This window comes from Zootoca vivipara, chromosome 3, assembly GCF_965207765.1.
Source record: "Zootoca vivipara chromosome 3, rZooViv2.hap1.1, whole genome shotgun sequence".
Taxonomy (NCBI): domain Eukaryota; kingdom Metazoa; phylum Chordata; class Lepidosauria; order Squamata; family Lacertidae; genus Zootoca; species Zootoca vivipara.
This window is the reverse complement of record NC_142586.1, coordinates 114,180,708-114,205,330: the sequence shown is the minus strand read 5'-3', so window position 1 is coordinate 114,205,330 and position 24,623 is coordinate 114,180,708. Positions and strand designations below refer to the sequence as shown.

General features: G+C 44.1%; 1 protein-coding gene across 1 annotated transcript in view; it reads right to left on the bottom strand.

Moving 5' to 3' along the window:
- Positions 1-425: 425 nt before the first annotated feature.
- FAM167A (family with sequence similarity 167 member A) overlaps positions 426-24,623 on the bottom strand; it is a 50,396-nt gene continuing 26,198 nt past the window's right edge. The window contains exons 3-4 of the mRNA XM_035110884.3: positions 2,657-2,786; positions 426-603 (exon numbers count right to left, since the gene is read on the bottom strand). Coding sequence (XP_034966775.2) covers positions 578-603; positions 2,657-2,786 — 156 coding nt within the window. The 3' untranslated portion in view covers positions 426-577. The remainder of the gene's footprint in view (positions 604-2,656; positions 2,787-24,623) is intronic.

The window sequence follows — 24,623 nt, the reverse complement described above, 5'->3', positions numbered from 1 at the left end:
TCAAAGAGTGCTACTCAGGTTGGTTACCATTTCAATGGAAACAGAACTGAACTTCTTCTCCCTCTCATTCCAGCCTCCATATTTTGTCTCTCTTCATTTTCCACGTTGTGGCCCACTCCTTCTCACTAGACTGTTTTGGGGGATCCTCACCCCCTCTTAGGTTTCTTTTCTTTCTTTTCTTTTCTTTTCTTTTCTTTTAAACATTATTTTTTTATTAAATTTTCCAAGTAAACAAAACAAATTACATTTCATCTTAAATTCACCCTTCTCAATCCTTTCCCTCTGCCTTTAGGCTTCTTTTCTAATGACGTTTTGGGGCTTTGCACAACCCTGCCTGCTGACACATCCTTCTCATGGACGTAAGGTGCCATTTTGGCTTCATTAGCAATAACGCTCATGCTTAGAAATAAAAAAAGAGGGGAAAGGGCTTTTGGATCTGCTTTTATTGCAAGGCACAAGCTCATGTAAGCCTTGAAAATGTTGCTTTTTTCAATCTGGATGCTTTGGTGAAGATGTCTCTACCTGGGGATGAAACGGAATCCAGCGGGTCTCAAAGAGAGGGAGCATCTTCCATTTTTCAAAGGCATCTATCACTCATACGTCCTAAAACATAGAAACCGGGGGGGGGGGGGGAGAGACAACAGTTAACTCAGTTTCATAGCAAAGTGACCATGTTCGAGACATGGAAATACAAAGCAAGCCATGTTGGACTATAAGAAAGATTTCAATATAATAAACCATTGGGTAGGGATAGGTCTCCATTTCAGTTTTCCATTTTCAGAAACTATGAATTAGGTAGATTCACCTTTCAATGAGAACTGAATCCAATCTCTGGCCCATCCTTACCCCTGGGGGGGACATTGTTTTCTAGGAAGCCACTCAGAGTGGCTGGGGGAACCTGGCCAGATGGGCGAGGTATAAATAATTTATTATTATCATTATCATTATCATTATCATTATTATTAGCAATTAAAAATGCCACGAAATAGTGAGCGAGCTTTCAAGGTTTCCAAAATTCTCCTGCAGACTGGATGTTATACACAACAGGGATTCGTTGTCTTTGTGGCCCCGAGGAAGAGTTCTGGGGAAACAGGAAGCTTGTTCACAATTTTGTGGAAATGTTTTGAGAAACACGGGAGGTACTGGCACCCTGGGGTTCATTCAGTCCAGTTGCTATTTTCTCTGCAATGACCCAGGACAAAATTCCTTCTTTCAGATTCTTTCTATCCCTCATCTATCTATCTCTCTATCTATCTCTCTGCTTGGAACTGAATATGAGAGATTTGCATGGAATGTATGAGATGTAATACTGAGATAATCTTAAATGGTGGAGGGCAGAACACTAAACTGAGTAAGTGTCCAGAATCTGTTTAAGCGGCAGAATAGACATCCCTTAGGCACTGAGATAAACAATGGGTGAAGCTGCTGAATATATTAAATGTGCCCATACAGTGTGGTTTCGGGATTCGGCTAAGGAGAACTGGCATAAGCTCACAGATCAAAGGGACCAAAGACTGCAGAGCTGGACCAGCCATGAGGCAGGTGAGGACCCTGCTTCAGGTGGTAGAAGCCCTGTAGGCAACACACTCCTTGATCCCCCACCAGCCTCTGCCAGTGGTGAAGCAACACAGCACCATCTTGCTTAAAATTTGCAATGATGGCTATGCTGCTTCTCTGCCAATGAGGGTAGAGTGTGTGGCAGTGGCAGAGCAGGCCATAGCAGCAGGAGCAGGTAGATGGGGTCAGGAGCGGTGCCGGGAGCATGGCAAAGAAGCAATTCTTACTTTGCCTCAAGCGGCAAAATGGGATGTGCCGCTCTTGGCTGATTCTGCCATAGGTATTTTTTATTTACAGTGGTACCTCGACTTACAAACGACTCGACAACTGAATTTTTCGACTTACGAATGGGGGTAATGGCCGCACGATTACAAATGTCTTGACATCTGAAAGGAAACCGCGGCGGTTTTAGACTTTTAGGGATTTTTTTTACTTACAAATTTTTAGATAGGGTTGCTTCAACTTACGAATTTTTCTGTTTCCAATGCATTCCAATAGGAAATTGCATTTCTAATGGCGTTTTTCGACTTGCGAATTTTTCAACCTACAAAGGTGCCTTCGGAACGGATTAAATTCGTAAGTCGAGGCACCACTGTAATTTTTTGCAATGGAGCAATTGAGCTTGCAGGCAAAGGATGATCAACTTAGGGGACTCTACATTTGGTACTTGGAGCAATTAACTATTTAGGTCAACGATGCTTTGGGTAATTAATGGAGCAGATAGCTGGTACTCATTGACCTATGAAAATGATATATGTAATTATCAAATTGGATATAAGAAGGGCTGTAATGGAAAAGTCCAATGGATTTTAACAGGGGATGAATGCTACATTAAAGGATGCCAAACCGGAATCAGACAGATTATTGTAAACATGCAGACTAATCAATAGTTAATTGTGAGAAGCCATCCTAAAGTTTTCCAAGTTGTTTTGTAATTAAACAATTTTCTCAGTTCATTGGGTCCCTTAGCCTCTGTCTGAGAAGGGATGTCAATTTAGCATGGCAGCCACCCAAATCAGAGGTTCCTTAAAATGATCAATCCAGAAGCTGATATGAGAAGGGCAGGAGGCGTAATTCTCCTCTGGCAAGCAGAAATTACCTTTTGCAACAGAATAGATCATAATCACACATTCCAATCTCTTCCATATAATTGGGACAACCTCCACGTATGCAAATACCGTTGGCATCGTCACAATCGTCATAACTGTTAGGTTCATCATCTGCAGATCCTGTGCAAAGAGAGAAACAAACGTAAGTGGTGAGAAGGAAGTTAATTCACAATAGGAAGGAAGGAAGCCACAGCTCCATAGCCCTTTGACCAGGAGTGGCTCTGTGACTCTCTCGGTTCCACCCTTGCTACATTCACAAGAAGAAATGGTAAATGTAGTTATGCAGATATTTGCTCGTAAGTGGAGGGTGTCAGCCTACGAAACTGGAGAGCAAGAAGTGAGGCACACAAGGCTTATAAGTTATAGAGAAACCAAAGACTATAACTGAAGCCATCAGAGCCCCAAGGACTACCCAGAATAAAAGGCTGTATATTGCATCAAGAAACTTTCCCCACTAATTAGCCGCTACATGTGCCAAATTTATTGGAAGACCTGTGGAAGAGACAAATCGAAATTTTACTTTTAAAAACTTTCCCCATAAAATTCCATAAAATCTAACCAAACTTTTACATGTGGTGCAATTTTCCATATATTACTGCATCATAATAGAGTCAACATGTGGACATCAAAGCATAGCCGTCCTTTGAAAGGCAGTTCTCCCTTCAAGTAATGTTGTTTTTTAATGTGTCTGCACATTAAAAAGTATAACTTCATGAAAACAGAATGAAAATATATGTTATATTCAGGATAATTGCATACCAATTATGTGCATAATGGGGAAAATTCAGCAACACAGTACATATTTCCCCTCATAGATGCACCTTTGTAGGCAATTTTGTCTGATATATACATTTTTACGCAAAGAATTCCCACTAAAGAATTTTCCACTAAAGAAAGGTCTCAAGCCAGAAAAGTTAGCAAGGCCACAGGACAGCAACTGGATGCCTCTCTCTCTCTCTTCCACCCCATAATCGGCTGGCAGGTATCCCTCTGTCTTCTCCTCCTCCATCCCTTACCTGGGGAAGCCAGGAGCAGCAAAGAGAGAACTGCCAAGCACAGGTGAAGGATCTTCATGGCTCAGGATGAATTGTGGTGGCAAAGCCGAATGCCGGCTTTTAAGCCAAATGGAGCCCCAAAGGTTGCCAAGAGAGGGCAGGGAGGGGAGGGAGAAGGTGGTTGCATAATTGTAATTTCTTTGGGATGTTGTGACTTAGGCTGATGTGGAAGAGAACGTTGCCAAAATCACGTGCCTCTGGAAAGGTATTCTTGCATTCTGTCAGTCATAGCAGTTTCCACAGAATTAAGATCACAAACATTCAGATGTGCTGGATTCATGTTTCAGGGGGAGATAGCTTGAATCAAATGAAACATTGATGAGGAGGATGCAATGCCCCACATAGGCAGTGCCAAGGGGATGTATCCCTCAGGTAAATAGCTCACAACCTCACCTGTCCCCAGCACATTGCTGGATCCTTGCGGTTACCTGAAGGAAGGGCACTTTTCACATGCTTGCCTCCCACAATGATTATTCTTAGTAGTAGTCTGTGCTTTTTTTAAAAAAAAATAATTTACTCATATTGAAATAATGCCTCTCAATTAGGCCAAACTTAGATTCACAAAATGTTTAGGGGTATGTGTACCCCTGCCCCACCCCACCCCCGGAAAAAAGTACTGGTAGCAGTAATAGCTTCAAAGAGTTCTTCAAATAGAAAAGATTCAAGTCCACTGATTGAAGAGGTTGAGTGGGGACATGCAGGGCAAGGAGATTTCAAAGGTGAAATGGTGGACTCTTGTGCATACTTGAAGGAAGGGCAATCTTCACATGCTCTCTTGTCCTTGTCCTCCTCCTCCTTCCAATCATCATCATCCTATTTCTCAGATTCAAGGCAACTTACAAAAAATATTTTAAAACTGGAGGGGCTCTGCTTCTCTGCTCAATTCACTTGCCATGTCCACTCTGCACCCTATAATAATTGGCCAACCTGACCTTTCCTTTCTCCTTTCCATCCTAGAAGATGACAAATCCCCCTTTCCCCCTTCCCCACCCTGTTTCTGAAGCCTCTTCACTCTTCTGTTTTGCGTGTGTAGACCCTTTAACCATCCCGAAATGAATTCAGACAAGACTCAAATTTTTGGTTTGGTTTTTGGCAGAAATTAGGCCACAACTTTATTGATTACAATCAAGTGAGTGGTTGCATAGGCTCTCATTCAACTAGCTCCCTGCACCCTTACAGGCAGTAATGATGCAGGGCAAACCATAGGTCAGCCTTGGGTAAACACCTGGCATAATTGAAGGCAGGGTCAAGCCAGTCCACCAGCCAGATGCCCCCCTGGACTCTGGCTCCGGGCACAACCATTCTCAGGGTTGACCAACCAAGAGTCCCAGGATTCCTTTAACGGAATACCCAGCGCATAGGGATGGCCAGACCGCTCTGCCACCCCTATCACCTGAACCAGAGCCTATCCGCAACCTTACAAGTTGTGACGATTTGCTACGCGGCAGGCGAAACCCAAATGGCACCAGCCAATCAGCAAGCGGGGAAAATACCTGCCGTGCCCCTGTCCCAATGACAGACGACACACGACGGCATAGCAAGGTCAATTGTGCAAGCCCTAAATATAGGGAGAGGTGGGCGGGTGTTCCGATGCACTGAGCCTAAAGGAGGAAGCTCAGGGATACGTGCATGGGCTTAAATAGAGATCCCTCTATTAGGAGGGAGGACCTGATGTGCGCTCCATGGAGTCGCTGTCATTGTGGCTAAAGATCAGGGATCTTGGGATCTCCAGATCAGAAACATCCAAAGGGCAATGAGTTAACCTTCTGTTCTTTGAGGTTTCATTTGAGCTTTCATGCCGAGTTCTGGTGCTTTCATGCGCAAAATGCTTGGAACTGAAGGTGGGGCACTTTACATGGAATATATGGGACCTAATCCTGAGCTATTCAAACAAGGTGGAGGGGAGAAGATCACACTGAGCAAAAGCCCAGCACCTATTAAAGCTTGACTATTAAAGGGTTGACTATTATACTGATCCTTTTCCACTGAGACAAAGAATGGATTGTACTGCATATTAATCTAAACATGCAAATACCGTGTGATTGAAGGATTGGAGCAAGAAGAACTGGCAAAACCTCACAGAGCAAAGCAACCAAAGGCAGGCCTGGTCCCAGAGCCGGACGAGCCTTGAGGCAGGTGAGGACGCTGCTTCATGTGGCAGAAGCCCCCAACCAGGCAGAAAGGCCATGTGTGCCCCTCCTTCCCTGCTCCTTCTGCCAGTGGCGGAGAAGCGCCAACATCATCAGCACTGGTTTTGGGCAAGATCGCTTTCATTTGGAGCAATACGGGGTGTGCCATCCTTTCCTGATTCTGCCAAAGGTGTCTTTTGCAATGGAAAATGTATGAAAACAACTGGCTGTGTAACCAATTAAGCTTGCAATCAAAGGATGGTGTATTCAGAGACCACTTAAGTAATTGATGCTTTGTGTAACGAATGGAACAGGGAGCTGGTACTCACTGCTCTATGAAAATTACATTCTGTGTAATAACAAGGTTGCATTAGAGATACTTTGTACTGCCAGTGACTGTTTAATTAATGAAAAACATTATTAAAACAACTGTAAATCTTGCAGGCTGTACAACCAACCTATATAATGACTGTAATGGGGTTGTTGGTTTTTTTGGCTTTTTATGTTTTCTTTGCTTCTGAAGTAATAGAATGGCGTTTTTATTGGGGATATTAGACACAGATATTGCCAGAGAAAATAATAAAATATTCCTTCATGCTACAGGGGCTGCGAGAACACTATTTGCTAAAAATTAGAAAAAAGAAACAATACCAACAAAAAAAAGAATGGCAAGACAAATTATTTGATTATATGGAATTGGCTAGATTGACAGAGGCAATTAGAGGCCAGGCCAAACAAAAATATCAAAAAGAATGGGAAAAATATAAAGATTACCTTAAAAAGCCGTGCCCTCAAATTAATACTTGGACTTGTTTCAATTAATTTCTGCAAAATAATTTATGGTACCTAAGTTAAAACAGAAAGTATAAGGGATAATAGAAAACTAAAAAGGAGACAGTTTACCAAAAATTGAAAAGAGAAACGTGTTGAGGATGAAGGAAGACAATTGGAAGAAAAGAAGACTTGAAATATGGTATATATATATCGTGGACAAGTTGTTTTGTATAAGTTTCCATACGTTATTATGTTTTATTTGTATCTTTTTGTTTTTTGTTCTGTTGCTGTTTGTTTGTTCATGTTGTTGTTTTTTCGATTGGGCATTATTATTATTTTATGTTTTGTTTGATAAGTGTATGTGTATGTGTTATAAAATAAACTCAATTTTTATTATTTTATTATTATTATTATTATTATTATTATTGGGAGAGACCCAGGTGGCGCTGTGGGTTAAACCACAAAGCCTAGGGCTTGCTGATCAGAAGGTCGGCGGTTCGAATCCCTGCAATGGGATGAGTTCCCGTTGCTCAGTCCCAGCTCCTGCCCACCTAGCAGTTCGAAAGCACGTCAAAGTGCAAGTAGATAAATAGGGACCGCTCCGGCGGGAAGGTAAACGGCATTTCCGTGCACTGTTCTGGTTCACCAGAAGCAGCTTTGTCATGCTGGCCACATGACCCGGAAGCTGTCTGCGGACAAACGCCGGCTCCCTCGGCCTATAGAGCGAGATGAGCGCCACAACCCCAGAGTCGGACACAACTGGACCTGATGGTCAGGGGGCCCCTTTACCTATTATTACCTATTATTATTATTATTATTATTATTATTATTATTATTATTGGCAGCTCCCAATGTCAGGGAAGCCAGCAGGATAAAAGAATGGGAGGCAGATACCATTCCATATAAGGCACATAATATCTGGTTGTAACAGGGGAAATCCTGTGCAGAGGGAGAGACAAATACCATGATCCACAAGGGAAAGGAAAGCTCATTCAGAATAGGAGGCACATCTTCACAGGCTCCCCTAAAATAAATCCTGGCTACACCCATGCTTCCCATATCTCCTTGGGACTTTGTGACTTAGGCTGACGTGGAAGAGAACGTTGCCAGAATCACATGCCTCTGGAAAGGTATTCCTGCAGTCTGGCAGTCATAGCAGTTTCCACAGAAGTCCCAATTACAGATCACAAACATTCAGATCTGCTGTATTCATGTTTCAGAGAGAGATAGCTTGGATCAAACAAAACATTTATGGGGAGGATGCATTGCCCCACATAGGAATTGCTTCTTGGGGGTGTTGGTCATTCTTTTTCAAAAAACTGTGAGTTTCTGTATGTAACACGAGGCTCCGGATGTGTAGCTGGGTTGCTTACATAGGAGCAATGACAAGACAGTGACGTCGTGGACATGTGCACTGCTCTATTTGATACAGGTAGGTAGTCGTGTTGGTCTGACGCAGTCAAAACAAAATAAAAAAATCCTTCCAGTAGCACCTTAGAGACCAACTAAGTTTGTCATTGGTATGAGCTTTTGTGTGCATGCACACTTCTTCAGATACACTGAAACAGAAGTCACCAGCCCCTTATGTATAGTCAGAGGGTGGGGAGGGGTATTACTCAGAAAGGTGGTGGATAAATGGACATAAATCTGGAATCACAAGACAGAGAAACCAGTAGGAGAACACTTCAATCTCCCAGGACATTCTATACAAGATCTCAAAGTAGCTGTTTTATTACAGAAAAAAAATCAGAAACAGACTGGAAAGAGAAGTTGCTGAATTGCAACCTCATCACCAAGCTTAAAACCATGGAGAGACCTGGTCTGAATAGAGACATTGGATTCTTATCTCATTATACATGATAAAGCTATTTTTGACCATCTCATCCCTTGCTTTTTCCTGTAAGACCAATCACAGTCGTTAACAGTCAACCACAGGTTTATCACACCTATCAGCCAATCACGGATTCCCACCACCCTTCTGAGTAATACCCCTCTCCACCCTCTCACTATACATAAGGGTCGGGTGACTTCTGTTTCAGTGTATCTGAAGAAGTGTGCATGCACACGAAAGCTCATACCTATGACAAACTTAGTTGGTCTCTAAGGAAGGAAGGAATTTTTTTATTTTGTTTTGCTTTATCTGAGTGACTGAGAGAGTTTCGGTTTTGATCTGCTGAGAGGATAGATGCAGATCTTCTGCTGTGGGGATCCACAGCAGTCTCTGTATTTAACAACTATTAAGCTTAATGACAGGCAATAAAGTAATCTGCCCACAATAATCCTGTGTTGCTCATCAATCAAGACTCAGGGCCGATTTCCTCACACGTCGCTGGGGACTGTATTTCAGCTCTGCTTAACGCCTGGTCAGAAGTCTGCCGGGCAAATCTGTTTATAGCAGCTTTCACGCCATAAACAGCCACATTGCCAGTGGGCATGATCCCTCTGGCAAGTCTGTCCCCACCACCTTGCTGGACCCTTGTGGTTACTTGAAGGAAGGGCTTTTTTTTTACATGCTCATCTACCCAAAGTAGTGATGAATGGAAGTGAGAGCTGGACCATAAAGAAGGCTGATCGCCGAAGAATTGATGCTTTTGAATTATGGTGCTGGAGGAAACTCTTGAGAGACCCATGGACTGCAAGAAGATCAAACCTATCCGTTCTTAAGGAAATCAGCCCTGAGTGCTCACTGGAAGGACAGATCGTGAAGCTGAGGCTCCAATACTTTGGCTACCTCATGAGAAGAGAAGAATCCTTGGAAAAGACCCTGATGTTGGGAAAGATTGAGGGCACAGAGGACGAGATGGTTGGACAGTGTTCTCGAAGCTACGAACATGAGTTTGACCAAACTGCGGGAGGCAGTGGAAGACAGGAGTGCCTGGCGTGCTCTGGTCCATGGGGTCACGAAGAGTCAGACACGACTAAATGACTAAACAACAACAACCCAAAGTATTATTGTTAGTATTAGTTAATAGTGTCAAACAATCCTTCAAAAAATTAAAATCCAAGGTGACTTATTTTTTTTAATAAAAAAAACCCAGTGAGCTTAATTCCACTGCTCATTCCTCTCACCAACCCCACCCCCAGTCTCCTCTGAAATCAAACGTCGTTGTAAAGATATTGCTGCAATCCGCCCATCAAAATGGTTTCCGCAGGAGCAACATGGCAGTTACAGACCACAGACGCTCAGCTGCTTTTAACATTGCCCGCCTCTTGCACCACCCAATATTTCCACATTCCTTTCTGTTAAAACCTACGCACCTATCTTCAGATGTAATTTTTTTAAGGAAATGGCTGGAAGGAGTTAAGGCATCTGAGCAGGAATAGACCATACCATAAAAAGAAACAAGGGAGGAGGGTTTAAAGCACCAGCTGCCATTTAGGAGACAAACAAAATACCCAGAAAAAACACCCATCCCCTTTGATACAGGCATCCCTGACTGTTTGCCACGCTAGCCAGGTCAGAAAGGCTTTGCATTCCAAAAGATCTGGAGTAATTCAGCCTGAAGCCTACACTTTTGGTTTCTGACATGCCAGATTTCTGCACGCAATGAGGTTCCGTGTCCACACTGATCAAGGTCTTCCTCGTGAGAAGCGTTGAAGCTGAGGCTGGGCGACCCTCTTGGAAGGATGCTGCAGTTGTAGGCTGCCTTGAAGATCTTGCACTGAGATCAGGGTTGTGGGTAGGGTTGCCAGACTCAATAGAGGACAGGACTTCTGTGCCTTTAATTGCCCTGCTCTCTTTTGAGTCTGGAAACCTTAAAGAGAAACCAGCAGACCCTTTTGCTTGGAAATTAAACAAAGGGTCTGCTGGTTTCTCTTTAAGGTTTCCAGACTCAAAAGAGAGCAGGGCAATTAAAGGCACAGAAGTCCTGTCCTCTATTGAGTTTGGCAACCCTAGTTGTGGGATCTCTCAAGTTACTGCCTACAGGGTTTCCATGTCTGGCTTAAAGAATCCCACCTCTTTTCCAAACAAGGCCAGAGCCAGGCTATCAGTGTGTTAAGTCACAATGAGTCAGGGCATTGGTTCATCCAGCTCAATATTGTCTACACCAGACATCCCCAAACTGCGGCCCTCCAGATGTTTTGGCCTACAACTCCCATAATCCCTAGCTAGCAGGACCCGTGGTCAGGGATGAAGGGAACTGTAGTCTCAAAACATCTGGAGGGCTGAGGTTGAGGAAGCCTGGTCTACACTGACTGACAGTGTCTGTCCAGGACACTCCCAGGCCTGCCTGGAGATGCTGGGGACTTTACCAGGATCCTTCTCCATCCTTATTTAAAGCAGCATGTTGAGGACAAGCATCAACAATTCTGGATTGAGAATAAACTCAAATTTCTTCCCCATCCCTAGCAATGAGCTGGGGTGAGAGTCATGGACAAAGATTTGCTACGAAATTTAAGCTCTGTAATCCTCTTTCATCCCAAGGCATAGGAATACAGGAAGGTGCCTTGACTGTGTCAAACCATTGGTCCATGTAGCTGTAGCTCAATACGGTCTACAGTACACTGACTGACAGCTGCTATCCAGGTCTCTGGGCCAGAGTCTCTCCAAGCCCTAACCTGGAGATGATGGATTGATGCTGGACTGTTTCATGGAAGAGAGAAAATACTTGATCTTTGCTGCCCCCCAGAGGTCAGGATGAGATTTATTTGGCTTAAGTGACGCGTAGATTTCAGCTGAACATTAGGAAAGCCTTCTTTTTTTTTGTAATTATTTTTATTAAAGATTTTCTTAGGTTACAAAGATAGTGCAATGTCTCATTTTTTTTTTCATGCATCATTTTTACACATCAATTTTAACTTGTTGAGACATTATGAGGAAGGGGGGAAAGAGGTAGGTGGGATGGGGGGTTGGGTGTGGTGGATTGCCGATGTTTCTGTTTTTCTTGATATGTGTAGGGGTTCGGCGTCAGCGTCGTTTGTACAGGTTCTCTGTTGTTTGTTCGTGCTTCTTTGTTGGTGAGAGAGGTCAGGATTCGTCTTAGAATGTGGTTATTCATTCATGGTTGGCTGTGATGATCCTTAATTTCTTGCGTGAGTGGGGGGGGGAGGGTGTTGCCCCCTTCGCTTTGTTAAGATTGGGAGTTGCAAGACCTCCCTCCCAGGATATCTGCATTCTTTGCTCCTTTCCTGCCCTAATTCAGGAGGTCTTCTTAACTAGAGTCATTCAAGCAGATGCTGAAGAGTCATCAGTCATGGATGCTGGAAGTTCGACACTGCCCTGCAGATACTGCCCGGAGTAGACAGTTGGACTATGCGACCTCCAAGACTCATTCCAGCAACATTCCCTGGGATATTGCTAGTAACTGCTGCGAGGGTTTCCATCTCAAGGCCACCTTATTTTCCAAAAGATGCCAGAGTTTCGGTGTGTTTTTTAAAACCTAGAAAACTATCTCATATTGAGTCAGGCCATTTCTCCATTTAGCTGAATATTGTCTGCACTGATTGGCAGCGGCTCTCCAGGATTCCAGACATTCCCAGCCATACCTGCAGATGCAGGAAGCTGGGGCTTTCTGCATGAAACACAGATGCTCTACATAGATGCAGGCAGGTGTAGAGGACTCCCTGGTCCAGAATAGGGTAACTGTGCCCCTGAAGGACCAGATGCGCTGCCTAGGAGTTATTTTGGACTCACAGCTGTCCATGGAGGCGCAGGTCAATGCTGTGTCCAGGGCAGCTATCTATCAGCTCCATCTGGTACACAGGATGAGACCCTACCTGCCTGTGGACTGTCTCGGCAGAGTGGTGCATGCTCTAGTTATCTCCCGCTTGGATTACTGCAATGCGCTCTACGTTGGGCTACCTTTGAAGGTGACCCGGAAACTACAACTATTCCAGAATGCGGCAGCCAGACTGGTGACTGGGAGTGGCCGCCGAGACCATATTACACCGGTCCTAAAAGACTTACATTGGCTCCCAGTACATTTCCGAGCACAATTCAAAGTGTTGGTGCTGATCTTTAAAGCCCTAAACGGCCTCGGTCCAGTATACCTGAAGGAGCGTCTCCACCTCCATCGTTCTGCCCGGACACTGAGGTCTAGCTCCGAGGGCCTTCTGGCGGTTCCATTGAAGTTACAGGGAACCAGGCAGAGGGCCTTCTCTGTAGTGGCACCCGCCCTGTGGAATGCCCTCCCATTAGCCCCATTAGCTAAGTGGTGCTTCAGGTTAGGAACAGTTTCAGGTTAAGAATGGGCCTCTGGAATGAATTAAGTTCTTAACCAGAGGTACCACTGTATAAACAGGTAAAAGAAAAGAAAAGGGAGACATGCCTAGGGCTCTACTGTCAGATTCTGATGAACAAATGAGGACAAATGAGGACAGATTCCAGTTACAGAATCAACTCTGAGTTTGAGCAAACTCTTTAGAGATATTAACATGAGCGGAACGCCCTCCCATCAGATGTCAAGGAAATAAACAACTACCTGACTTTCAGAAGACAGCCCTGTTTTGATGTTTTGTTGTGTTTTTAATATTCTGTTGGGAACCATCCAGAGTGGCTGGGGAAACACAGCCAGATGTGTGGGGTATATTATTATTATTATTATTATTATTATTATTATTATTATTATTATTATTATTATTATTATTCCACTGAGCTATGGCCCTTCCTGCCCCCCTTTCTGTGTCACCCTAAATATTTAAAGATGCATTGCTTAACCCTAGCTTAGCCTTACCATGTCCTAACAGAGGTCAGTGTCACCAGCTGCTGACCAAACTGGCAGTAAAAACACAACCCAGATAAATTCTGCATCTGCTTCCATTTCCCCTGAATTATTGATGTTCTCCAGCGCATGTTGCTATTATTGCTACGCCAGATGCATCTCCAGGGATGGGATCAGATTTTGCATGCCCATTTCCCCCCCCCACCTCTTAGATTCTGGGGGATGATATAGGGAGAGGAAGAAAAGGGAGAGAAGATGCAAAGATGGTTATTTAGGGTCCTGTTGCTCAGCGGGATACATTGCGGAGGGGGGAGGGGTGTGGATCCACCTTCTCAACTTAGGTCTCACCGCTGAGTGCCTGGTCAGGGCTGGTCAGAGCTGGGCTGGTGGCAAGTTTGGACCTGTACAGTTGCACTGGAGTGACTCAAAGGCCTGGAAACGATGCCTTATGAGGAACGGCTTAGGGAGCTGGGTATGTTTAGCCTGGAGAAGAGAAGGTTAAGGGGTGATACGATAGCCATGTTCAAATATATGAAAGGATGTCATATAGAGGAGGGAGAAAGGTTGTTTTCTGCTGCTCCAGAGAAGCGGGCACGGAGCAATGGATTCAAACTACAAGAAAGAAGATTCCACCTAAACATTAGGAAGAACTTCCTGACAGTAAGAGCTGTTCGGCAGTGGAACTTGCTGCCAAGGAGTGTGGTGGAGTCTCCTTCTTTGGAGGTCTTTAAGCAGAGGCTTGACAGGCATCTGTCAGGAATGCTTTGATGGTGTTTCCTGCTTGGCAGGGGGTCGAACTGGATGGCCCTTGTGGTCTCTTCCAACTCTATGATTCTATGATTCTATGACTCAGAATTCAGTTCAATTCAGCTCACGTGTTACCAAATTTAAACTTCCCCAAACAATACACGAACCAAAATGCAGTTATTTTGCGCAATCCACCCTTCTCCAGGTTTTGCAACCCAGTTTGCTATCCAATACATGTATATATAGAGGAAAGTGTGCACTAAAAAGCACACATTTAATAATATGTATTATTATTTATTGGGACGTGGGTGGCGCTGTGGTCTACTGAGCCCAGGGCTTGCCGATCGGAAGGTCGGCAGTTCGAATCCCTGCGACGGGGTGAGCTCCCGTTGCTCGGTCCCAGCTCCTGCCAACCTAGCAGTTCGAAAGCACGTCAAAGTGCAAGTAGATAAATAGGTACCACTCTGGCGGGAAGGTAAACGGCATTCCCGTGCACTGCTCTGGTTTTGCCCAAAGTGGCTTAGTCATGCTGCCCACATAACCTGGAAAAACTGTCTGCGGACAAACGTCAGCTCCCTTGGCCTGTAAAGCGAGATGAGCGCCGCAACCTCAGACTTGTTCATGACTGGACTTAACTGCCAGGGGTCCTTTACCTTTTTTAAAAATTATTTTCCCCAGCATGGGACTCAAGGCAGCTTACAAACAGATAAAAATACAAAAAGCATATAAAAAATAATTGCTGAAAAGTAATTAAACTTTGATAGGATTAAAACAGTAGCTCTGTGCATTGCATATGGAGAAATGGCTTGCATAACAGGCAAAATGCACATTTAAAAAGTGAACAGTAAGATAAAAAAAGCAATGAAATGCTGACAAACTTCCACAAACAGCTTGCAGTTTTTTTTTACTGCAAGCTGTTGCAGAAATGCAGTGAGCTGAAGGTAAGACTGAAAAAAGGGGAACCTGAGAAAAACTGAAATTGACAGGTTTGTTCATCGCTACCCACAAGAGCAGCAGATTCTGTTATTGCATTTTACTTAAAATTCTGTGGTTGTTCAGTTCACCAGGCAGGGGAATAATTCTACTCAGTGCAAGCTGCAGGTTTGGAAAATTAATCAAGCACTGCAGGTAAAATAAGAAATGCTACATTTTAAAGAGGGCTGCTTGGCACAGCGCAAGGTGAAACATTGCCAACATGTTCCATCTCTTCTTGGTTAGGCAAGCTTTAATTACCTGTTAGGATAGTGCCAGGTTCAGATTTCACCATAAAGCTCTCGGAAATGCAGTAAGAAATGCCGAGTCTAGGGGCGAGAACATGCAATGTTGGCCAATGGGAAAGGTCCACATAAAACAGCCTTGCAATTGAGCCTAGAAAATGTTGCTATCCTATCAACAACAACAACAGGCTGACACAGGTATGGTGATGATAAAAAATGGTTGGCATCCATCTGTCTCAGGAGACAATGGAGGCATATGCCTTGGGGTTATGACTCTGAATCAGACGAGTCTTACTGAATCAGACCAATGGCCCTTCTAGTCAAGCATCCTGTTCTCCCAGTGGCCACCCAGATGCCTGCAGGATTTGAGCACAACAGCCCTCTCTCCTCCAGCGACTGATATTTGAAAGCCTTGTTGCCTCTACCTATGAAAACAGAGGGTAGCCATCATGGCTGGCAGCCATTGGTAACCCTTCTTGATGAATTTCCCCAATAGTCTTCCTTTTTCCCCCTTCTTTTTTTTTAATTAAAGAAAAAGTAAATTTCCAATTTCAACTGCTTAGAAACATATACACAAAACCAAAAGAAGAAAAAAAGAAGAAAAAAGAAAGCATGGAAAAAAGAAAGAAAGAAAAAAGAAATATATTTTACAATGCAAAGATAAAACAACTTAGAACAAATTGTGAGTCAGAACCATAATCCTCTTTGCATTATCACAATACAAAAAATACAAACAAAATACTGACTTCCACCAACCGTACAAGACTTCGCTTCCATCTTGTTCATCACTGTTTTCTTCCCCCCCCCCTTTATATTTTTCTTAATTTTATACAGGTATTGACGTAAATCATCCTTTTGACTCTTCACGAGTTCAATCTAAACTCAACCAGATATTCAACTTTGAATCATGTTTCAGATATTCCCATTCAATAGTCTTCCAAAGCCATCCAAGAGGGCAGCCATCACTGCCGCCTGGGGAAGCGAGTTCCATCATTTGACTGCACTGCCTGTTGCTAGGAATCAGGGGCGGGGGGCGTTGTTGCCCTCAAGTCTTGCTTGTGGGCTTCCCAGAGGGATCTGGTGGCCTCTGTGTGTCAGGGAGCCGACAAGGAGAAACAGGTCATTCACAGTTCATAGAAAGACCGTGAAACACCAGCTAACTTACAGTTAGTTTCTTTATTAAGGAAGCTGAACGGAGAACACGCAGAGACTTCTAAGGACTGCCATTCAAATGCTGTGTGTGTGTGTGTGTGCGCGCGCGCGTGTGCGTGTGTGCACTGTGTCATGTGATTGGTTATATGGGATGGGGCTTACCTGTCCCTCCCCCACATTTTATTCAAGTTGGCACCCCAGGCTCCTATCTTGATGAAGCAGTAATCTGGACTGGCTTGTAACTCCCCCTCCACCCCCTTATCCTCTGGGTCAGGCCTCTCCCTCTGTCTATGGTGAGCCCCAAGGGACCCTCTCTGTTTCTGCCTGGTTCTCTGCTCAGTAACATGTAATAGATTCCTCGTTCTGGGAGTTGGGGGGGGGGAGTTGCAGGCTGTGAGCAGAGAAGCTGTCGTGGTGGCTCTGTGGTGGAGCTTTCAAGTCTGATTCCTGTCCTTGCCCTGTGCTGGGGCACCTGCCTGTTTCCTCCTCTTTTTCTGATAATAATTTTTATTAGTTTTCAGTTACAATCCAATAATAGCCTCACAAGGGAGAAACGTGCTAAGAGGAAGGCATGCTTGGCAAATCCACACCGTGATCAACTCCCGCCTGGAAACCAATGTCCCCACTGTCGAAGGATGTGTGGATCCAGAATTGGCCTCCACAGTCACTTACGGACCCATTGTTAAAACCATGTTTATGGAAGACAATCTTACTCGGCTACGAGTGATCGCCAAAGAAGAAGAAGATAACAATACCAATTTATAATACAATTACTAATACCAATTGGTCAAATACCAAATTATATAATTTAGTTGCCCCCCCCATGTGCTAGAATTGATGCCTTGATGATTTTCTTTATTCCTGTGTTCCAAAATCTCATTAATTTCAATTACATTCCGGTCATGATAATAATCCCTTATACAATATTAGTAACTTCCATTTGTGTTGACACAGTAAATGATTTATAAATCTACAAGTGAGGCACTCAAACTATATCCTTGCTCTTCCTGTGTGTGGCAATTATTCTGTCCGTGGTGCTTCTTCCTGTCCTGCCTTTTTCTTCCTCTTCATCATTTTCCAAGCTCCCAGCCTCCAGTACTTCTCAGCTTTTCTCCTCCTCCTCTGGGATGTGGCTGGTTTCCCACTTCCAGGATCCAGGATCCAAATTGTCTCCCTCTGTGATTTCCCTGCGGGGATCTTGCTCAGGCAGCATCCACTCCTCCTCCTTATCCAGCCAGTCCCTGACCCAGTGAGATAGGGATGCTGGATTACACACGCCACTGGCTTGATCCAGCAATGCTCTTCTTACACCTCTAATTCCCATCCCTAAGCTGCTAGCCATGAGGTCTATGTTCTCCTTCCTCTGCATGTGGGCTTCCTATGTGGATCTGCTTCACCACCATGGGAAGCAATTTGCCATTGGCCTTAGGTCTGCTCTTGCAGGGGTCTTCCAATATCCTTCATATCCTATCTACTTCCATTTCCAAGTGCAGAGTGTTTGAGGACCGGGACATTCGCAGGGAAACCAAAATGCTTGTTTACAAAGCTATTGTACTACCAACCTTACTGTATGCTTGTGAAACATGGACCACTTATAAATGCCATCTCCAACTCCTCGAAAGATTCCATCAACGGTGTCTCCGAAAAAATTTATACATCACTTAGGAAGACAAGCGAACTAATGCCAATGTACTGGAAGAAGCAAAGATCACCAGTGTTGAAGCAATGATTCTTCAACACCAACCTTGTTGGACTGGTCATGTTGTGCAGATGCCCTGATGATAGTCTTCCAAAGCAACTACTCTATTCTGAACTTAAAAATGGAAAGCGTAATGCTGGTGGTCAACAAAAGAGGTTTAAAGAGAGCCAGTGTGGTGTAGTGGTTAAGAGCGGTAGACTCGAGGATGTGAGGGCGATCTGGCTGCGACATCTGTCACCCCATTGATTGCCAGGGTTGATTCGGCTGATCTGGCTGGCTAGGCGGGTGTCCCCTCCCTCCCTCACCGCTCCATGTGCGTCCCTCCCGAAGCTGCACGCTCAGTGGAAGAGGACGACCTTCCCAGATAGGAGTGTACCGTTCTTCGGTCAAGGGTATACGATAGCTGCGCTCCCCTGCTAGAACCTCCAAACAAGCTCAAGGTCCATTTGTAGGAGAACGTAGGGTAGTCAAGCTTCCAAGACTCCAGACACATCCAAGTAAGGTGCTACATGTGGCAGTTTGCCATTCTTAGAAGAAGAAGAAAAGAGCGGTAGACTCGTAATCTGGGGAACCGGGTTTGCGTCTCCGCTCCTCCACATAGAGCTGCTGGGTGACCTTGGGCAGGGCCGGCTCTAGGGGTAGGCTGGGTGGTGTGGGGCGCTGGCCTGGCAGGGGTGCGTCGCGCGGCAGAGCCGTGCAGAAGCCATGCTGCGCCCTGCGCCTGCCCACCAACCACAACAAGAAATGGGGCGGAGCGGGGGGGCGCCAGAGCGATCTCCGCACCACGGCGCCAGGGCACCCAGCATGGTTGAGACAGCCCTGACCTTGGGCTAGTCACTCTTCTCTGAAGTCTCTCAGCCCCACCCACCTCACAGGGTGTCTGTTGTGGGGGAGGAGGGGAAAGGAGATTGTTAGCCACTTTGCGACTCCTTCGGGTAGTGATAAAGCGGGATATCAAATCCAAACTCTTCTCTTCTCTCTTCTCTCTCAAGGCAAATCTTTTAAAAATGCAGTATAAACACAGACAACTGGAAAACACTGGCCTCAGAGCGCTCCTATTGGAGAATAGCCTTTACCAAAGGTGTCATGGGCTTTGAAGATGCTTGAACTGAGGACGAAAGGGAGAAACGAGCTAAGAGGAAGGCACATCTGGCAAACCCTCACCGTTATCAACTCCTGCCTAGAAACCTATGTCCCCACTGTGAAAGGATGTGTAGATCCAGAATTGGCCTCCGCAGTCACTTATGGACACTGTTAAGATTGTGTTCATGAAAGACAATCTTACTCGGCTACGAGTGATCGCCAAAGAAGAAGAAGAATTTCCATCTGGGGACATCTTTTGGCAGCATTAGGTAATGTTAGGTTATAAAACTTCAGCATGGTGCCCACCCAGGCTGGCAGAGGCTACACTTGAGTCCTTGGCAAGGCTGCATAAAAGCCAATGGTCTGCTGATATTCTGAGAAGAGAATGGATTTTATTTGCTGGGAAATGCCGGCGGTTGAGCTGATCTGTGCGGTTCTCCCAGGCAGAAGCACAGGCAGGAGTGGATGACATTTAGAACAAAGGTCCCCGAGAATGGGGAGAGTTTATATCCTCCAGGAAATGGCTGGCAACCGAGCAGAATCTCTGCAGGGCTCTGCTTTCTTTGTGACCGAAGAAGAATCAGCCGAGGGGGGAAATGAAAGGAACAGAATGGTGGATGCAATCATGGGCAGGGAAGCTTGGCACAAGTTTCACACATTGACAGTGAGCTACTTCATGCTCCAGTCCAGAGCCGTAAGCATTATTCCCTGAAAATTGTACTATAAATATAGAGCACATATTTTGCTCCTTTACTTGCAGAGATGCAAGGAATTGTAGAGTTGGAAGGGACCCAAATGGTCATCTCTAGTCCACATAGCTGCAATGGGGCTCTCTCTTTTATTTAATTTGTATTCTTCTTTTGTAAAACTTCTACACAATTTTATTTCATTTAATTTCTGTGCCGCTTTATATCACAATAAATTTCTACGCATCTCAACTAAACCCTATATATATATATATATATTCCTTCAGTAGCACCTTAAAGACCAACTAAGTTTTTATTTTGGTATGAGCTTTCATGTGCATGCACACTTCATCAGATACACTGAAACAGAATTTTCGTATCTGATGAAGTGTGCATGCACACGAAAGCTCATACCAAAATAAAAACTTAGTTGGTCTTTAAGGTGCTACTGAAGGAATTTTTTTATTTTGCTTCGACTCAGACCAACACGGCTACCTACCTGTAACAATATATATATATTATTTAGAAAATACAAGTTTCACATTCGGTACAGCTGTTACTGATCACACTGCTTGTAATAAAATGCCATGTTTCAAGTAGCATCATTCAACATTGTTCTCAAAAGCATGTATGCAAAATAATGTAAATGAAAACAAAAGCGAGCTGCACAGAAACAAAAATACATAATGCTACAACATCAGAATGCATGTATAATTTGAAATAATTGATGTGTTATGATTGGTTTGTAATTGGAAAATTTAATAAAAATTGTTTATTAAAAAAACAACAACATCAGAATGCAGGAAAATTACAAGATATGTCTTTTTTAAAACCCTCTTAAATATTCCAGAAAAGGAACAAAAGAAAGAAAGAAAGAAAGAAAGAAAGAAAGAAAGAAAGAAAGAAAGAAAGAAAGAAGGAAGAAGAGAGAGAGAATAATAAAACAAAAGCCCTCACAAATCAATAATGCAGGAACATCAGTAAACTTTCCTTCTGCTCAATTTTTACTTCAATAAAGCAAATAATAATAATAATAATTTATTATTTATACCCCTCCCATCTGGCTGGGCCGCTTCCAACAAAATATTAAAATACAATAGTCTGTCAAACATTAAAAGCTTCCCTAAACAGGGCTGCCTTCAGATGTCTTCTAAAACATACAATAACCAATATTTATGTACAAAAAGCATGTCTGCTGAATAGCCAAAGGGCCAAAGTCACAGTCCCCCAAACACCTGTATATGCCATCTAATTAATATTACAGTGGTACCTCGGGTTACGAACGCGATCCGTTCCGGGTCGCAGTTCGTAACCCGAAAAGTTCGTGACCCGAACCGCTATTTTGCGCATGCGCAAAGCGCTATTTTCGCTATTTCCGTGCTTTGCGCATGCGCAAATCACACGTGCTGCTTCTGCACACGTGCGCGCGGCGAAATACTTCCAGGTTTGCGCAGTTCGTAACCTGAGTTGTTCGTAACCCGAGGTGTTCGCAACCCGAGGTACGACTGTACAGTTCTGTCTACTTATTCAGTCTTGTGGCCACCTGTATGAAGTTTTGGCTGAGGGTCCCAGGAAAGGCTGGGGGGCTGCTGGATCCAAGTTTCTGGGAATCCTAGTTGGGCACTCAGGTCCTGTTGGGGGGCTTCCCATTGGCACATCTGGTTGGCAGCTGTGAGAATTCTGGGCTAGATGGACCTTTGGCCTGACCCAGCAGTGCTTTTCTTTTGGGCTTGGGATGAGCTCTTCATCAATGCTGAAAGCATCTAGGACAGGGGTTTCCTGAACTTGAGTTTCCAGCTATTTTTTGGACTACAGTTCCCATCATCCCTGACCGCTGGTCCCGCTAACTATGGATGGTGGGAGTTGTAGTCTAAAAACAGCTGGGAACCCGAGCTTAGGAAACCTTGACCAAGGAGAGGAATCACTGGAAATCCCAATCTGTATCAGGTCCTCTTGCTTGTGTGGGGAGACGGTCTTGTTCTGCAGCTTCTCCACCAGATCCAGCTGAATGGGACCTCCCGCAACAAAATGTTGCAGCGTGGCACTGCCTCTCCACTGTTCGGAGATGGAGTTCTTTATTTATTGGTTCATTCACAGGCTTCTAAGCGGTTTGCAAGTATCAAAGCCAGTTACGCAAACATTAAGACATATAAACCTGCATGATTTAAACACACAATAAACTGATCCTATTAAAGCATCCATAATTAAAAACAGGCAATAAAAAAAATCCCATTAAAACAATGCAGTAATTAAAACAGGGGAGTTGTGGCAAGAGATCAGCAGTTCTAGATGCTGGGAATTACAGATGGGGAGAAGTGATGTTATATTCTTGCAGGACGGTGGGCAAGTGAAAACACGATGCTGAACTAGATGGGTTTTTGGCCTGATCCAGCACTGCTGCTCTTATAGTCCTCCTTAACACTCAATTCTATTCTCTCCTGTTTTCCTGGCTGCTCCCCTACACACACACACACACACACACACACACACACACACACACACACACACACACTCAGACAATCTGTGACCACTGGGCCTGCTCATCACTTGAAGTCCCACCCCCCCACACACTCCTTTCCCACCCCCATACTGTAGATTTATTGGACATCTGCAGTTCTGTGTCTCTTGAATCTCTTGAGCTCCCTCTTGTGCATGGCAGCTGCCATTTCAGTGACTTAATCAGTGTCACTCATTTGTGCAAATCAGAAATCAAGGAAAAGACGGTTCTGATCCAACATCCTTCCTGAGATGCTAGTCTTCTATATGTGGGGATTTTTTTAAGAGAGCAGCATTCCACCATTTGCACTCCCATCTGAGTTCTGAAGTGGTACAGCCCTCACACAAGCCCCCAAACTTGGCGAACACCAAGCTCGAGGCATCCAAGCCAAATTAAATTGTTTCTGGCTAACACCTTGTTATGTAGCCTAAGCCAATTAAACAGCTTTTTTTTTTTTGCAAAGCTCTTAATAAGCCATAATCTCTTTAACTCCACCACCTGAAAGCCTTCTGATCATCCACCCACGCACTTGATCTTGGTGCTGCCTGAAATATAATATCCTGCCGGCACACCCTGAAGCCTCCCTTGGGCTCTGTCCATCATTCGTCAAGGACGAGATGCCAGGGATAAGACTTGCCCCAGCCTGCTCATCTGGAAGCCTCGTCAGGAGGCGGAGAGGTCTTTTTTAATTGGTGGCTCACTTTATTTTAAATAGTCACATTCTGCCTCTCCAGCTCTTGCGATAACTTGTGGCAATGAGGGTGATGACTTTTTATTTTTCTTCAAAAATTATTTCCTGTAGCACAAATGGATGAACTTTTGCCTATTAATGACTAAAATGAGGTATATTCCATTGAAATATTTAAAAAGGTTACGCACAAACCGTTTTTAATTTTTTTGTATGCCGTTATACCATTTTATAAAACTGTATTAACAATTCTATATCTATTTCGTATCACATTTGGACACAACACCACATTCCACAATGGGGAGTGTTCTTAGCAACATACGGTATACAAATGTCACACCTGCGCAAGGTAAAATCCCCTTTGGGGGACCTCAAAACTCAGCCAGCAGACCCTGCCGGACATGCTGGGAAAAGAACCTACAGGAGAGGTAGCAAAACATCGTCCTCTAGCGGCGTCTATACTGTTACTGCAGCTAAAAAAAGCTTCCTTGTGTGTTTGATGACCCTATATAATGTTGTATATATGTGACTCTAAAGCTTGGGTTCAATTTTGTATCTGCTTACAGTGACTTCAAAAATTGTCAAAAAACTGATTAATTTTTTTAAAAAAATCATTTTGTGTGTGACGTTTTTTTATCGGATCTCTTTGAAAGTAAGATTTTATCTAATCTTTAATGAAAGCTCATCAAAGTATGATACAGGGGGGAAATGAGGTTGTAAAAAAGTCATCACCCTAATGGCAATCAATTACAACAAAAGTACATCAAGGGAACAATTTTATACACACTTAGCTAGGAGAACATTTCGGTGGATAGGGTCAGTGATACATCTATTCTTTTTCTCACAGTAACCAAACAGATGCCCACCAAAAGCCCGCAAGCAGGACCTGAGTACAAAAACGCTCTTCTCTTTTAAATCCTCTTTTAAGGCCATCCAAGTTGGAAGACATCGGAAGGCAGCCCTGTTTAGGGAAGCTTTTAATGTTTGACGGACTTTGTATTTTAATATTTTGTTGGCAGCCGCCCAGAGAGTGGGACCCTAAGCTATAGCTTGTTTATCCAGCACTGCATTTGATAAATGTTTTATTCTCCTTCCTTGGAAGTTTTAAAGCAGAGGTCGGATGGCCATCTGTCATGGGTACTTTAGTTGAGATTCCTGCCTTGCAGAGGGTTGGACTAGATGACCCTAAGGGCCACTTCCAACTCTGCAACTCTATGATTCCATTCTGGATTGTTTTATTTGATGTTTGAATGTGTTGTAAACCGCTTTGGAATTGTTTTCCTTAAACATATCATATGGTATAGAAATCATCATCATCAAACAGAATTCTTCTTCAGTCTTATTCTTAATAAATGGAGAAATCACTCTTCAGGAAAGCACCACGTGTTCTCTTCCAGGAGCCAATTGTCTCCTTCCAAGGCATGATGTACTGAACATCGCTCCCAGCTGCACTCCTGAGCCTTGAAGCGAGCCATCAGAAAACGTGAACCTTTTGAAACTGGGCCAGAAGATAATTTGCATGGTAGGAGGGAGCTGCTTGAGCTGGCAAGTCCAAACTCCCAAAGACG